The sequence below is a fragment of the Ptiloglossa arizonensis genome, chromosome 2 (genome assembly GCF_051014685.1).
Source record: "Ptiloglossa arizonensis isolate GNS036 chromosome 2, iyPtiAriz1_principal, whole genome shotgun sequence".
Taxonomy (NCBI): domain Eukaryota; kingdom Metazoa; phylum Arthropoda; class Insecta; order Hymenoptera; family Colletidae; genus Ptiloglossa; species Ptiloglossa arizonensis.
The window spans coordinates 16277833-16293446 of NC_135049.1; the positions used below are offsets into that span (position 1 = coordinate 16277833).

At 41.1% G+C, this 15614-nt stretch overlaps 2 protein-coding genes across 7 annotated transcripts in view; one reads left to right on the plus strand and one right to left on the minus strand.

Annotated features, from left to right (window-relative positions):
- LOC143143794 (coiled-coil domain-containing protein 137) overlaps positions 1-15614 on the minus strand; it is a 51804-nt gene that overhangs the window by 16611 nt on the left and 19579 nt on the right. The gene's annotated exons all lie outside the window — the stretch shown is intronic.
- Positions 1-15614, plus strand: part of LOC143143790 (ATP-sensitive inward rectifier potassium channel 12) — a 60512-nt gene that overhangs the window by 9790 nt on the left and 35108 nt on the right. For all 6 annotated transcript variants that reach the window (XM_076305484.1, XM_076305483.1, XM_076305486.1 and 3 more), the window contains exons 2-8: positions 8483-8597; positions 9147-9385; positions 10209-10482; positions 12497-12689; positions 12786-13007; positions 14002-14237; positions 15313-15611. In XM_076305484.1, the coding sequence (XP_076161599.1) occupies positions 8483-8597; positions 9147-9385; positions 10209-10482; positions 12497-12689; positions 12786-13007; positions 14002-14237; positions 15313-15611 (1578 nt within the window). The remainder of the gene's footprint in view (positions 1-8482; positions 8598-9146; positions 9386-10208; positions 10483-12496; positions 12690-12785; positions 13008-14001; positions 14238-15312; positions 15612-15614) is intronic.

Genomic DNA, 15614 nt, shown 5'->3' on the forward strand with positions numbered 1-15614 from the left:
CTTCCTCCTCTCCTCGATACAACAGTTGTTTTCCAGCTCCGTTGGTAACGGTGACACGAACAGGTGTAGAAGTCTTGATCTATTTTCATCGCGGGTCAATATGTCAGGGTTGAACGATGCGAAACCACACGAATTTAGAACGTCGTTTGCCAGGCGAACGAACCAAGCCAAAACCGAACCGCGGTCTAGGTCCGTTCGAGAAAACTAATAACGACGTCTGGTTGAATCGTAACGGGTATTTACAACGTATCGGGTCACGTTTCGTCTCCAGCGAGACCCGTGCGATTCCCACTCGTTCGAAAACACGAAATCCCAACGATAAGCTCGAAGCCGGTTTCCGCTGGAGTTCTATCGGGTGCGTTCGTACGGGGATCTCCCGGTGAATTAAAACCGCGTAGACGCGGAAAATAAACACGGAGTTCGATAACTCCATGAAGCCACCGATCGAGATATTTTCGTTCGAGGATCTTGGGAAAACTAGGGGGAGGAAACGGGGGAGAAAGAGAAAGAAAAATTCACGGCGTGTGATTCGTCGAGCACCGGCGAAACAAGTTCGCGTCTTTATCGAGGGAAGCTCCGAGGACAACGAAGCGAACCTTTCGTCGTCCTCGTCTCTCGGAGGCCAAATATACGATCTCGGTTTACGTCCGTAGGCGCACCGTGCGCGCTCGAGCTGCTCGTTGACGTCGTGCAGACGCTTGGATCGTCCCCGGGACAAAGTCGATCACGGGCGAGGAAAGACAAGTTCAAAGAGACGCCTCCCATCCTTGGACTTTGCCAACAACTTTAGCGCCTCCGATACGAGGATTGTAATAATCCGTGGCTGCGCAACACCGTCTGTAAACAGCCGTTCCCTCTAAACTGGATCGTCTAGCTTTACGAATTTTCGGCGTCCCTCATGGCCGGGGTTTATTTTCGGCGGGTCTCGATCAGACGGGAATACGTGTGTCGTCTGGTAGCCGCCGGCTGGAATTTCCATCGTCACCCGGAAGCTCTGCGACCGTTCCAGTATCTCTCTCTCTCTCTCTCTCTCTCTCTCTCTCTCTCTCTCTCTCTCTCTCTCTCTCTCTCTCTCTCTCTCTCTCTCTCTTGAATTTCAATGGCAATTGAATCGAGCGACCGAAACACCGAGTCCCGCGAAATATCGTTCGCCGCGGTGAAAAACTTTCATCGAGTCCGCGGTGGTGTCCAATGTCGCGATACTCGTTGAAATGTTTCTCGAAACGAGGGAACCGCTCGAAAACAACGATTTAAAGGATAATTGAAAGGAAATCGTACATCTCCTGAACGCGACAACGCGCTTGAGAATTGTACAACAGTCTTGTACACTTGAGAGACGATTTTCGACAACTCGAAAGAACCGCGAGAAATTGTTAAAAAGAACTCGGACGAAATTACACGAGGATCGTAAATCTGTAAACTCGACGATTCGTTTTAAAATTGAACAGTCTTCAAAGTCTTATAAATCTGAAAGCTAATCGACTGGATAATTTATTTAGATACTCGAAACCTTTACAGAAATGTAGATCTATGTTGAGATTATTTTCTGCGTAAGGTTGAAACCTGATTGTCGATTATTGAACGGAATTTAGTAACGTGAGTGCATCGGTGATCTTGTTAGAAAAAATTGTTTTCGTTCAATTTTGAGCAATACTCGAAACGAGACTTTCGTCGTATATTCGCAGAGATTCGAGCCATCTTGAGCCCATTAATGTCTGTAGGTTCTCCTTGTAGTATTAATAACGTTATCGAATCGTCATTCTAATTATAAAATCTCGTAACTTCAATCTCCGGTGGCGTTAATTTTTTTTCCTGGAGCGGGCAACGTTAACCCGAGCCAATCTCGCGAGTCGAGGCAAGGAGGTATTACTGGCGAATAGATATCCACTATGCACAAGCGGTCGAAACCTTTGTCTATACTTCATAAGTGCAATTCCTTGCCAAATTGCTTCGTTCTTCACTTCTAAATTGCAATTGTATAGAAACATTTATCTCCCGTGTCTAATGTAAGTCTATTAATTTGGCTGGTTCGGATATACTTCTTCGATAAACGATTTAGAACCGACTTAATCTTCTCGATTGAAGCTATACATTATCTACGCGAACAGTTCCATTTTCTTCGCGACAAATACATACTTCCGGACGAACAATTATATTTTCTTACTTGAAATTTCATCGTGCGCGTTGCAATCGCTGTCTCGCGTACAATGTAGGGAATTTCGACGAGATTTGTGAGTCCGTGGCGTTGCAAGAAAGATTTTTCGCCACGACGAAATTGAAATCGACGTATTTTTAGCATCGGACTTTTCGTTATTTTTAGGGGGGTCAACCAGCTAGTTTCGTTAATTAGAATTGATTCTGGTTCGTTAACACAAACACGGATAACTGTCACCAAGACCCAAACGACGGATTACAAATTTCATTTACCGATGAAAATAGAAATTTTTGGTCTTCGTCGTTGTACCTTCGCGAGAACGCTATCGGTGGTCGTTTGAAATTTTCCCGATGAAAATTTATCCTCATCCGAATTATTTTTAATGATACGTTGTTGGAAGATTCTCAGAAGTGATTTCTGCAAACCAGGGGCTCTCAAACTTTCTCGACACGGAGCGACCTCACCGTTTCGGCGAATTTTTCACGACTCCATTAAGCCACGAGAAATATCTAACAGCTCTGTTCGTCGAAACAGTTGGGTTTGAACGGTTTAGTATTTATTTTTAGACGAACAGGAGAAAATCATCGTAAGTGAGTTCAAGAAGAGTTTTCGATATTCGTACCCATTTCTCTGAACAATTTTCGAACATCCCAATCGCGCACAGAACGAGAAGCTTTTCGGTGCAATCGAAAATAATTTAAATTGAGTTGTGTCTGAATTTATTTTCGTCGAGAAAATATCACCGATCCATTGGCAACGCTCTCGTGTATGCACACAATGTAAGAATACGAAGATTTGTAACGAAACGTAAGAAAAATTGAATCCCAGAGCGGAAACTGAAGCTATTATTCTTCGAGTAACCGAAATACAGGGAACCGGCCATGATTCGCGGGCTCCCTTGCTAGATGATTTTCGCAAAGATTCGCATAAATTGAACGCAAAACAGGATTACGAGGGGTTTTTCACGGACTATTATGAATCGATTACGACCACCAAGAGCTTTCCTAAACATTTCTATATCGTGGGTAACGTCAGTGACCTAGATAAAACGAGATCGAGCAAATATTTGGATGGTTCGAGTTTCTCTATACTTATTTCTACATTGGCGAAAAAGCCTATAGCGAGAACCATTTTACAGAGAATCGAATTGGATCGTGCTTCGAGGCGACCCGCTGCGTACAATTTATGGCGTTTCGTGAGGGATTATCGAGCCTGGTAATACGATATTCCGGCCTGTTCGGTATGTTTTTCGATCGAGAGAAAATTTGGCACGTAAATCACAAAACTCGATGGAATTCGCAGAATATGTTAGCCGTTAGATCGCACGTGACTACGGGTGCAATCTCTCGCGTCGATTGTACCAACGTGTTGCATTTTGCGATCAAGCGGGCCTTCTTGTTGAAGAAACAAACGATGCGCGTAAAAAACCGTAGCGAAACGGTTGAAAATTTCGGTTTTCCAAATAACTGGACGAATGGACGATACGTCTGTCTCCCGAAATACAACAAGTAAAACGAGACACGCGCGATGCTTCTATCGAGCTTCTGTTTTTCGTCGCGCGATCAGCCGGCCGCGAATGAACATTTACAGAAAGAAACGACACCGTTCGAGAACGTTTCACTTCGGCCGTAATTGCACGTATTTGCACGTGTCAGAATTTACGATTAGACGAACGGATTGTGAATCACATAGATGCGGAAGATCATTGAGACTCGTTTGTCTGTCGATTTTCTGGCAAGTTGCCCTCGATCGGTCCGATCCTGGCTCGAACGAAAGCCGTTCGACCGTAAATTATGTCCTCTGGCATTAAGCTCCGTATATTTCGGAGCAGACGATACGACCGTTTTTAAACGGCCTTTAGAGAACCCGTGGGAGAAGAGCTCGTGTCTCGATTTTCGCCCGGCACGGAACGCTACACCGTAGAATGATTTGTACCGCAAACTACAAGCAGATACGGAATTCCGACCAGGTGACTGAACACAACTCTTTCGAACTCTCGTTTAACGATCGACCGAAAATCTTCGAAAGAAACGAACAGAGATCACCCGTAATCGAGCCGATCCGTTTAGTTTTTCTACACACTGGACATTTTTATAGGAATTTTACCAGTTTGGAATCGTAAAATAGTACACCATATTTAACCCCAAGACGATTTTTATAGACTTTGGAAACTTTAAATTGTACCAAGCTTGAATTGTACAAATTGATTTGGAATTGTACAAAATATAATAGTGTTTGTACAAAATTGTGGTACATTGCTTAATTTTGTAATTCTTAACGTAACGGGACAATTTGCATATGGTTAAGGTAGTCGAGGTAGGATTTTAATGAAGTAAATGTTAACGATGATCGAGAAATGGAAATAAACTAGAAATGATTTAGACGTGTGTTGCGTCAAGATTCGAGAAGTCCTCTTAGGGTTTAAATCTTGCCATAGGAACGTAAACTGGAATGAAAAAGAAAAAGAAGTAGAAGCATGGATCGCCGTTCGAAAGCATAATTTTTCATCTAATAGTATATATCCACGTAAACTGTATATTGGTTTAAGATTGGGAGTTACGTTTATATCGGGGAAAATTATGGAGATGGAAAGAAAACAAACGAAATACATAAGATGAGCATGAAATTTAAACGAGCGGTAAGATGGCACGAAACGCGAACAAGACATTAGACGAGGGAACAAGACTTTAGTGAAACGGTGCTCGTAAGAGAGCAATTTAAATGAGGTAAAGATGTTGCAAAGAGGAAGGGCAATATTTGCGAAGAAATATCAGAGTTTCGGTTAACGAGGTTTGTAAAATTTACGCGAAAAATGCGATAATGTAGTCTTACGTAAAACTGACTTAAAAATACAGCGATGCAACGTAACGATGTTCGGTTAGCGAGATATTCCAGTGTCAAATGTTAGAAAGGTCAACGGTTTTAAATAGTGGAAAAAGTTAACGGAATATAGTGGTATCCGCTTTCAAGACGTAATTTTTACCTCGGATTCGAGGCGCGGTGTCGTCCCCCGACTGTTTATGTTTCTTCAGCGCGCGGGAACCGTTGACTCGGGCAGTTGGCATAAATGCCGCCGCCCGTGAGCATTTGACGTCACGGCAAGAAATTACGGGTGGGGATCACACCTACGTGCCGCGCTAGTCAAAGTATTAAACGTAGGATACTGCAACTCACTACTGCAGTTGATCCCGACGCGTCATTTCTCAGTGTGACGTCAAATGCTCACAGGCGGCGGCATTCGTACTTGCCCGCTAGGGACCATTGTCCACGCTTGCTTCGACGAAACATAAAATTCTTACATTTTTCATCGTATCTTCGAAACAACGTTATCGATGGATCGGTGGGACGTTCCGGATCAAAACGAGCCCAAACACGACCCTCTTCGAATTATTTTTAATTGTACGTAAAGCGAGACACTTGTCAATTTTTTATATATGTATTTTTGTGCAAAGTTGTCTGTAGACTTACTTTCGTGGGAAAAGTTTCGTCGATTTGTTGACGATATTTTTATAAAGATACAGATGAAAAATATAAAATATAACAATTGTTATCTCGCATTAGCGGTTGATACACCGATAGATACGTTATATCGGTTTAAAGTTTTGGCCACTCGTTGAGTTATCGCTTTATCTCGCTCGCTCTCGGTACGTCCCATTCACTTTCATCGTTCGATGGTTCACACGTGGTTTGGTCTTAGCTCGAAATAGAATTCACCACCGACCCCCAACTCAGGACAATTGGCAGACCTGATTTTCGACTTAGAAAGATGACGAACAAGAATTAGGAGCTAGAGCAAAGGATTTCGTGGAATGAAAGAAATACTGGTTGGACAGAAAGTGTGCAATATGTGATTATAGATAATAGCTAAAACATTTAATAGGAGAGCGTAACAGGACCAGAAATACTAATATAAAGTTAGACGAAATAATAGATTGTAGGAAAAATAAGGAAAGAATGATTGAGAAAATGAAGGAGAAAAGGAACAAGCGCAAAGTGAAATCAAACTAAAAATGGATATATAAGAAAAGTAGGAAAAGCTATTGCATAGGAAAAAAGATCGTATAAGACGAATGTATGATTATGCATGAATTGGAAGATGTAAATATAGTGTAAAATGTAATGTATGAAGCCAAATGTCCGAGAAAGAATTACTAATAAACTATGTCGTGCTATATCGATATAAATTAAATAGGTTGTACTTTGTAGCGGTATATAAAAAGTTGTCGATGCACTAACAATGGCACCCTACAGCTGTATCGCCAGAGATTTTGATAATATTTCGAGAGACGAATCCAGAGATCAAATGATAACATTCTGTAGAATACTTCGTTTCAATGGGGATCTTTTTATAATCGGTTACAATGTTTGTAATTCAAAAGTTTTCAAACATAGTTATTTTACAAAGAAGTGTGTTAGATTAGTGCGAACAGCCCTTGATTCGGATAAATAATTGCGTACGTATTGTTAGAAAAATGAAAACCTTCGAACGTGAGATGTTAAGAGCTTATCTCAACCTTTTCTCAATACAATCATCAGCAACAAAGAAACGTATTAGTAATGGATCCATTTATAACAAAAGTCCAATCGGTAGAATAGACGTACACATGTTACACTTAGTCAAACAACACTTTCTTAGAAGCCTTGTCCAATAGCCAGAACAGCTCAGTATCAGGAAATGACATCATTTTGTTCGAGCCAATCCCATTTCCAAATGCAAGAGGATACATACAAAGCAACTCAAACTTACATATTACCATATAAAAGAAACAAACGATTCTAGACCTCCTCTATGGACACGACATATTTAAAAATCACAGCAGATGATCTGATCGTGCGAAAATTCTGAAATCGAACTTCCAAATTTAAAAAAATAAAAGGGACTACTAAAAGTGAAATATCGTTTGTGCAGTTGACAGTTAGGACAACTTTTAAGCTATTATTCTCCCGGGTACATTCGATAATGTAACCGAGTAAATAACAACAGATATTTTATCTAGGAAAGATATTATTCTTTAGCACTCATAGATCATGATACAAACTATCTTTTAAAATTGTATATACAGTTGAGAAAACACCTAGGATTAAGTAGTTCTTGTATAGTAATAACACAAGATAAATTCAAAGGTTCTCTTAAGTGCAATAATTAAGTTACAGATGTCAAAGAATACTTCAGTTCATATTTCAATAAAATATTACGACTACTACTATAAACTATTACATTCTATTTGCTTTTTATACAAGTTGTATTTATATGGCAAATTTAAATCTAGTAATACCGTACACAGATAATAACCGTATATGTGCTTGAGTACAATACTACTTTAAAATAAATTTTTTGATAATCGTTAATTATACTGTATTGGAAATGCCTGAATACAGGCCATTAAGATTGATGTGTTTCTACAATGAATTTATTCGTTGCAGATTCATTAGTCTACAAGTGCTTAGACATTATACTTCTTGCAATAAACATTTCAAAACAGCATCACATTTTTTAGACAGCGTTTGATTTATTAGCGGAAAGTCTGAATGTTTGATGCCCGTAACCTTAGACACTTTTCTCAACTTTTATTTTAAATAATTTCAAATGATCTTGCTCAACGTGTATTACAAAATACATCGAAACTTGAACGTATCTTTCAAATTATTAGTTTTCTTTGTAGATCTTCGAACAGAGATTTGATACTCTTCGAATAAGATCGTACGAAGTTTAGTTATTTAAAAAAGAAGTTGAAAAAATATCTGAATTCGAACTCGAAATTTTCCGCTTGTGCAGCAACAGGCGCTGTTCGCATTCATCCAACGCACTTTCGTGTAAAACACTTTACCCTCTATTACGTGCATTTCATTCAATTCGTCGAACATTATAACAGAAAATTATTTCTTTATTATTCCACATCCACGAATTGTACGGTACGTAAATTAAGCAAATAGTAGCCGAACCTGCAAGCTTACTAACTGTTCCTACAACGAACCATTGTGCGGAAATTCCGAGAAATCTCTTCGGCAAAATTCATGGATCAGACGTACGATAATCGAGGATCGAATTATCGGTACGCGTCTTTGTATTTTGTCAAACAGAGAGCGTATGCCTGTAATTTTATGTCAAGAGACGACAGATAGAGCCGTAGGGTAGCTCCAGACGGTACAATGAAATTCCATCCCTCAGTGACCATGAGCGGCCACCTTAGAACCTGGGTTACACTTTTCTCTCTACTTGTTGAACATCGTGCGCGGGGTTCGAAATATTTCAATGAAATTCTTTCGCACACCGCAACCTTTCCGTCGAGTTAACCCCGAGTTGTTAACGGACTCCGTTGGTTCCAGGTATCGACAAACCAGGTTCAGCTCTAGAAGGATACGCAAGAGGGTGGTTTTCAAGCACGGTGATTGCAATGTCGTACAAGGAAATGTCGCCAAGCGACGACGTCGTTACCTTCAGGTAATTTTAAAGTATTTCTAAAAGCGTACGGCCGTGCCGGTACGCCTCTCCGAAACGTATACATCGTTCAAGGCGATCTCAAAAGTCTCCGCTTCCAACAGTCGGCACTACGCCTCGATATTTCGCGCGTTTTGCGCGTTTACCTCTCGGCTCGTAATCGTTGGGACAATTTCCTTCGTACAGGTACACGAAGAAGAAACTTATCTGTTTTTATAAGCACCGGAACCACTTGCCAAATCGTTTCACGCTATACCGTGCGAAATTTTCTCGTAACCGTCGCTATCTCGATTTTCTAAAAACGTTTCCGCGCGTCCACTTAGCTACGAGTAACTAAAATTACCTTCTTTCTCTTATGTAAAATTTAACTGTTACACGCGCCGCTATTTCCGGGCTTCGATTGTACCCGCAATTATTCGACCGTTCGCTTTCGGGACGAGTTCGAGCAATTTACGACGTAACCTACGCAAACTTGGGAATCGCTCGACGAGACGCGTACTCCGCGAACGAACAGTCAGATTCGAAGATTTCTTTTTATGAAACTTCTTTCAGGACATTTTCACGACGCTGGTGGACGCTCAATGGCGCTGGACACTTCTGGTGTTCTCCATGAACTTCCTGCTCTCATGGCTGGGCTTTGCCTTGATATGGTGGCTGATAGCGTACAGCCACGGGGATCTCAATCCGGAGAACTACAACAATCCGAATTTGACGTTCACACCGTGCATCGTGGACATACGCGGATTCACCAGCTCGTTCCTCTTCTCGATCGAGACGCAGCACACTATCGGGTGACTAGTTACTTTTATCACAAACGACAATTAATGTCGGATCAATGATTCGAACGAATTTCAGACGCTATTAATCACTGCCGCTTTCGGGAGAAGTTTCACCTCGATTAATTAGTTGAACTTAACTCTTCGTACGATAGAGATGGACTCGCTGCGATTGTCGGTAATTGTTTAAGATTCTAGCGAACAATACGAGTAAGGAACAACGAACGATCGAACAGATCTTACTTGGAACCCGAGTAGGGTACCGATCGTTGTGTATTTTGTTACGTTACAAGATTGGAGCGCAACAACCGAGTTAATAGTACTCTTCTCGGTCTAAAGTTCTCCATTGATCGCTTCTTTCGTAATATTTATCAAATATTCTAATTATCGTCCCACCTAATTACTTGTTAGGAGAAGAGTCCTATTAATCGAAATAACGAAAAAGGTACGTGTAAATCTTCCAATTTCTACACGCGGTTTAAGCTTACACGACACCGGTCGATGATCGCTTCTTATCGAAATCGAACAATCGTTTCGTTTTGTTGTCTGGATACTCTACGCATTCTGGAACGATCCAGGTATCGATTGCTCGATCTCGATAATAACGAGATCCCCCCCGCTTGGCCACTAAATTTTCGCTATATCAGTTGCGGATTAACCATTCGTAGAGCAAGCATGAACAATTTTACACACCTATCGCTTTTCCAATAGCGGATTCTTTGATCCCACGCGAGCAATGCTAAATCACTGAACCGCGACGGTTCCAGCATTAACAGATACCTAGTCCGTAGAGTTGATCGGGTGTCCACTCCGTCGTCAATGAGAGTAAATTTTGTAGGTACGGATCGAAACATCCGACGGACGAGTGTCCAGAGGCAGTGTTCGTCATATGCATCCAATCAATGACAGGGGTGATTCTGCAGGCGTTCATGGTCGGTATAGTGTTCGCGAAACTCTCCCGGCCAAAGAAGAGAACGCAGACGCTGCTGTTCTCGAGGAACGCTGTGATCTGTCAAAGGGACGGCCAACCGTGTCTGATGTTCCGCGTCGGTGACATGAGAAAGAGTCACATCATCGAGGCTCACGTCAGGGCTCAGATGATCAAACGGAAGGTGGGTCTTGCTCTCCACAAAGTGGAAGCTTCGACGATCCAAATGATTTTTTCACCGATTCCAACAAGGGACCCCTTTTATCTCGGCTGGTCTGACGGCTGATCGCGTATGTATGTGTGATCTGAGCTTTCATTGAAGTCGAAATTTTGGAAAATTCGGGAGAATTCGCATCACAGAAATTGCGTGTACGAATATATATATATATATTATTATATATATTATGTACTATATTATATATAGTATTGTACGAAAGCGAGAACTCGTGCGAAATAAGACCGATATGAGGTAATTCCCGCTTTCAAGTGACAAATCAGGACTGATGGTTCGTTTGAGAACGAGGTAGGTAGATGCATCGAGATTAAACGAGACAGAGCAACAATCGCGAGTCTCGCATCGCGTTTCGCGTCTATGTCGATTACTAATGCGAAATCAAATTTTGTATACCGTTCCTTCTATCTGTGCGAGAGTATTATCAATGAGTTGTGGTTTTTTTTTTTTTATTAATTCTTTGAACTCGAGAAGAGATCATCGGTCACCACCTAATTCAGTGTACTATTTTCGATCCGGGAAAACTTGGTGGTTTGGAATTCAAATTGGAATTGAAATATTACGTTCTTGTGGAGTGCAAACGCATGTATACGAATATATAAAAATGTTAATTTCCAAATTAATTTTACGACTTAAAGGATTTTCTCGAGAAAGAAGGGCAAGCAAAGGCTTTCTAGCAAAGAAGGGAATTGCACTTTCCTCGAGTGCAAAGGGTTAATTCCTAGCGTAAATAAATTCTAATACGGATCGTTTCCAAAACAATTTTCGACTACTTGTTTTATAAAAAGAATCGATACGATATTATCATCCGTGACTATTAACTTTTCACACTTGGTTCTGTAAGAGAAGTCGTAATTAATTTTTATCTTGTATCACTTTTCAATTATAATACGTACCGTTAAAAATAGTCCGAACGAGGTCGTGTTCGCACTTAATACATTATTAAGAAAACATCACCGATTCGTCGATAATACTCTTACGAAGATATAACAAGAAATGTACAAATTTTAATTTTCATTGGTGTAAGTTTACCGAGTAAATGTAAACAGTTTTCGAGATAATTCTGTCGCTCGAATCCGGTGAAAAGATTGTAACTTGAAACCGAGAATTACTGTACTATCCGTTCGGACAAACATTATTTTAGACAGTTAATATGCGTATGGCTTCGCATCCGTTCGGACAGTTTGCGGTTTAAACATTGACCAATCCTCGTCCTCGATCAAAATGTTTTCTCTGATAAGATACGTGCCCAAAGCTGTCAGAATGTGTATAAACAGACACGCCTGGATAATTTGGATAATTCTCGGACAAGGATTCAACTTGCAATCGGAGCTTACACAAATATGTTCGTAACTAGCGTAGAAAAGTTTGTTAAATATTCTAATATTTACGCAACGATGTATGTAACATTTACAGCGGTAAGGATAAAAAGAAATCAGCTTCGAAGAAAAGCAAAACGTCCTAAAATATTTGAAAAAAACACTCTCTTTTCATCGTCCAGTGCTCTCCAGGAATTTGTCTTTGCGTTAACATTTTACCAACACCGTGATAACGTTTTCTTATTAACTTCGTCTAATAGTACCGCTTTGCAACTAGGCGAATAATAAATTGGGTGGTTCGTAAAGTAATTTAGTTTTCTTTGGTGAAAATGAAGCACGATTTTCTTAAAGTGTACAAACATTTTATTAAATTATATACGACTTTTCGAGTAACCCAAAACTTTAATAATAGATCAGAAAAAATTATCAAACGATAGCCATATTTTATATCGAACGTGAACCAACAGTATAAATATTAAAAGTAACTATCTTTATCCGCACGAAATGGTACAAATACCATCCCATAGTATAGTACAAATCAACCTTTATAGTTTACTGTACCATAAGTATGGAGTGTTCACAGTTTTCGTCCACAGCGACCAACGAGCGAACAAACGAAATAATGTAAAGGGTTGTGCGAATTTCAGGTGACCAGAGAAGGAGAACTCCTTCCGTTTTTCCAAACGGAGCTGAAGGTGGGCGGTGACGGTGAGGAGGACAAGATATTCTTTATTTGGCCAACAACGATCGTTCACAAGATCGACGAACAGTCACCGCTTTATCACATATCCGCCAGCGATATGCTGCGCGAACGATTCGAAATCGTGGTGATACTGGAAGGTAAAAAAGCAAAAAAAGAAAGAATGTACGACCAATCACGAGTAGAGATTTCACGAGCGTAGATCCCCCGCTGAAACGATTCAACCGTACTTTCAGGTGTCATCGAGTCGACCGGGATGACCACACAGGCCAGAAGCTCCTATCTGCCGGCTGAGATTTTATGGGGCCACAGGTTCGAGCATATAATCACGTTCAAGAAGGAAACCGGTGAATACGAAGTGAATTACACACTTTTCAACAACACCTACGAAGTCGACACGCCGTTGTGTTCAGCGGCTGATCTCGATAAAATCAGAACGATACAACGCGCCAAGGGTGGTACGGGTACAATTCTTTCGGCCAAATGACCACAGGGTACCGAGTTACGGCACAGTAATTGGTTAATCGGTTGGCAGGAAATCTCGAACCCCTTTGAAGAACCGACCGCGATCGTAAAATGTGAACTCTATTTTATCGAGGATCGCGCGGTCGGAGAAATGTAATTGACCTCGATTAACATGAATCAAGTTTATTGAATCTGTGGCGATACCGCTCGTGGCACGAGTCACGAATCTTTTGTACCTCGAATCTATCGGGATGCTCGTAATCCGTTACAGTTATCGATTTTCAAAACGCGACGACGAATTTGAATTTTTTCCAAGTTCGAGATGTCAGCAATTGGCGCTCGTTGTTCCGTTAAAGGACACGGCTCAACGTCGGTCTATCGGGATCATCGAATCGGTATTTTACCAAACTGAAATCACATCGTTCGAATACATTTGGTTCGATCGTCCGTGAACGTAAAAGAAGCTTCAAAACCGGAATATTGACAACCGACGATCGTTGTTCTATCCGAGCACTCGGATCGGTGGCTGTTCGTAAAAATCGTTAACCGGAATTTTAATAAGCCGAGAGTATACTATCCAGATACTTTGGTTAGATCATCCGTGAACGCAAAGGCGGTTTCGAGATCAAAATTTCAACGATCGTGGATCGTTGCTCTATTCCAACGCTTGGATCGATGACGGTACGATAAAAATTATTAACCGAAAGCTTTCGTAAGTTGAAATTATATCGTCTAGATATTTCACGATATTCCTTCGTCCGTGAACATCGGGAATAATTAATATTCCGTGGCGATTGTAAAAAAAAAAGAGAAAAAAAAGATAGAAGGGTTAACGAAGCGGTCGCGGAAAAAATGTGACTCATTCTCGGGAGCGATAAACGAGATTCCTGCGATGCTTAACCGGAGAGCTCTCCAAGTGGTCATTTTTGGTGTATCGACTCCTCGCGAATTCTCATCAAGAGATTCAGGTTCCCGCGATGATTTCAGAGCGTATGAGCACTAACGCGTTCGCTCATTATCGGGACGCATCCAGCAGTTCTTTGACCACCGGATCCGGTTCGAGCCTCGCATCGTCCACCGGTGGCCTGCACATGAACGTCCCGATGACGCCACTGACTCCGATTCCAGTTATGATCACTAGCCCGGATGGTTCCCTAAGACGCGAGAGCATGCAGAGCGTGCAAACCGACGGGAAGCAACCGATATTTTACACGCAGAACGAGGTACGTGTTTCGAGCGCTTGTTATTTCGTGAAACGACTTTGATCTCTTTCGCGGTTATATAGTAGGTGGTACGCTTACTTTGAACTCTCGTTCGCGTTACAGGCGAAACGATGTTTCCGATCTCGTTCGGATCTACTAGAACGAAACGATACCGGAGTAATGGAGGACGAGTAACCGGGACACGTTCCTTAATCCCTTGAGATACGAAATGTTGCAACGATGGTTGGGAGACGTTTAAAAAATTGTAGATAATTATTGTACGATAATTCTCGCTTTCGAGTGATCACTTTTAAGAAACCGAAGCAATCGTACCTATCGTTGTACACGTATCTTCGAGCGGTCGAATTCGATTCGTTAATGAAAATTGAACTTTCTATGTTTTTCGTTGTGTCTTTACGACGGTATGATCAATAATATGGATCGATGAGATTTTCTACATGGAAATGTGCACGATAAATATCCCGGATTGTCTCAATTGTGCGTAAAATGAATCGTGTTTGGTGCTCCTTTGCATCGAAAGAGTCTTGAAAATTCGTCGCCGATAGTTTTGTAAGTATACAATAAGAAATATCAAAATTACTATTTCACGTTACCGAAATAATAACTTGGTCGTTGCCGACACTCGACGAGTCCCCAGATTTTATTGCTCGTAATCGAGAATTATTATAAGACTTATCTTTGAAATTAGAAGCTAGAGAGTAATTATCAGTGTTCAGACTTATGTAACGTACCAAGATTTCGATGTTACGTCGAACCAAGAAACAGTACTCGAAATATTCCAAGACAGAGATGTATCCTGGACAGGGAATTCGATAATTAAAAGAAGCAAGTTATCAATAATCCGAATGCTTTCCATTTTCTGTCTATGACTTGGCAAAAGTAACGATAAGAGTTGACAATATCTTGTCGAACCGAGAAACAATACTTGAAATAATCCAAGATGTATCCTAGACAGGGAATACGATAATCAAAAGAAGCAAGTTATCAATAATCCGAATGCTTTCCATTTTCTTTCTATAACTTGGTAAAAAAGTAACGATAAGAATTGACGATATCTTGTATGGTGTTTCGGCAGATGTTGGACAGCGAGCCTCACTCGATCGGCCAGATGCAAGAAGACACGAGAAACCAAGAAGATTACAATCGCGTGTTGGAGGACATCAATGCGACGTTGAGGAAAAATCGAGCGCACATTAAGGAGGACAAGAGGATGTACAGAGAGCCATCGAAGTGCACGTTGGACTCGAGGAAGAGCGAGGCCAGGTCCAATGTGGATATAATCCGAAGATCAAGCTCGAGGACGACGATGGACCAAGCTCCGGTCGTCATAAATCCTCCGCCAAGATCGGCATCTCGACAGCATTTAGATCCCAGGTA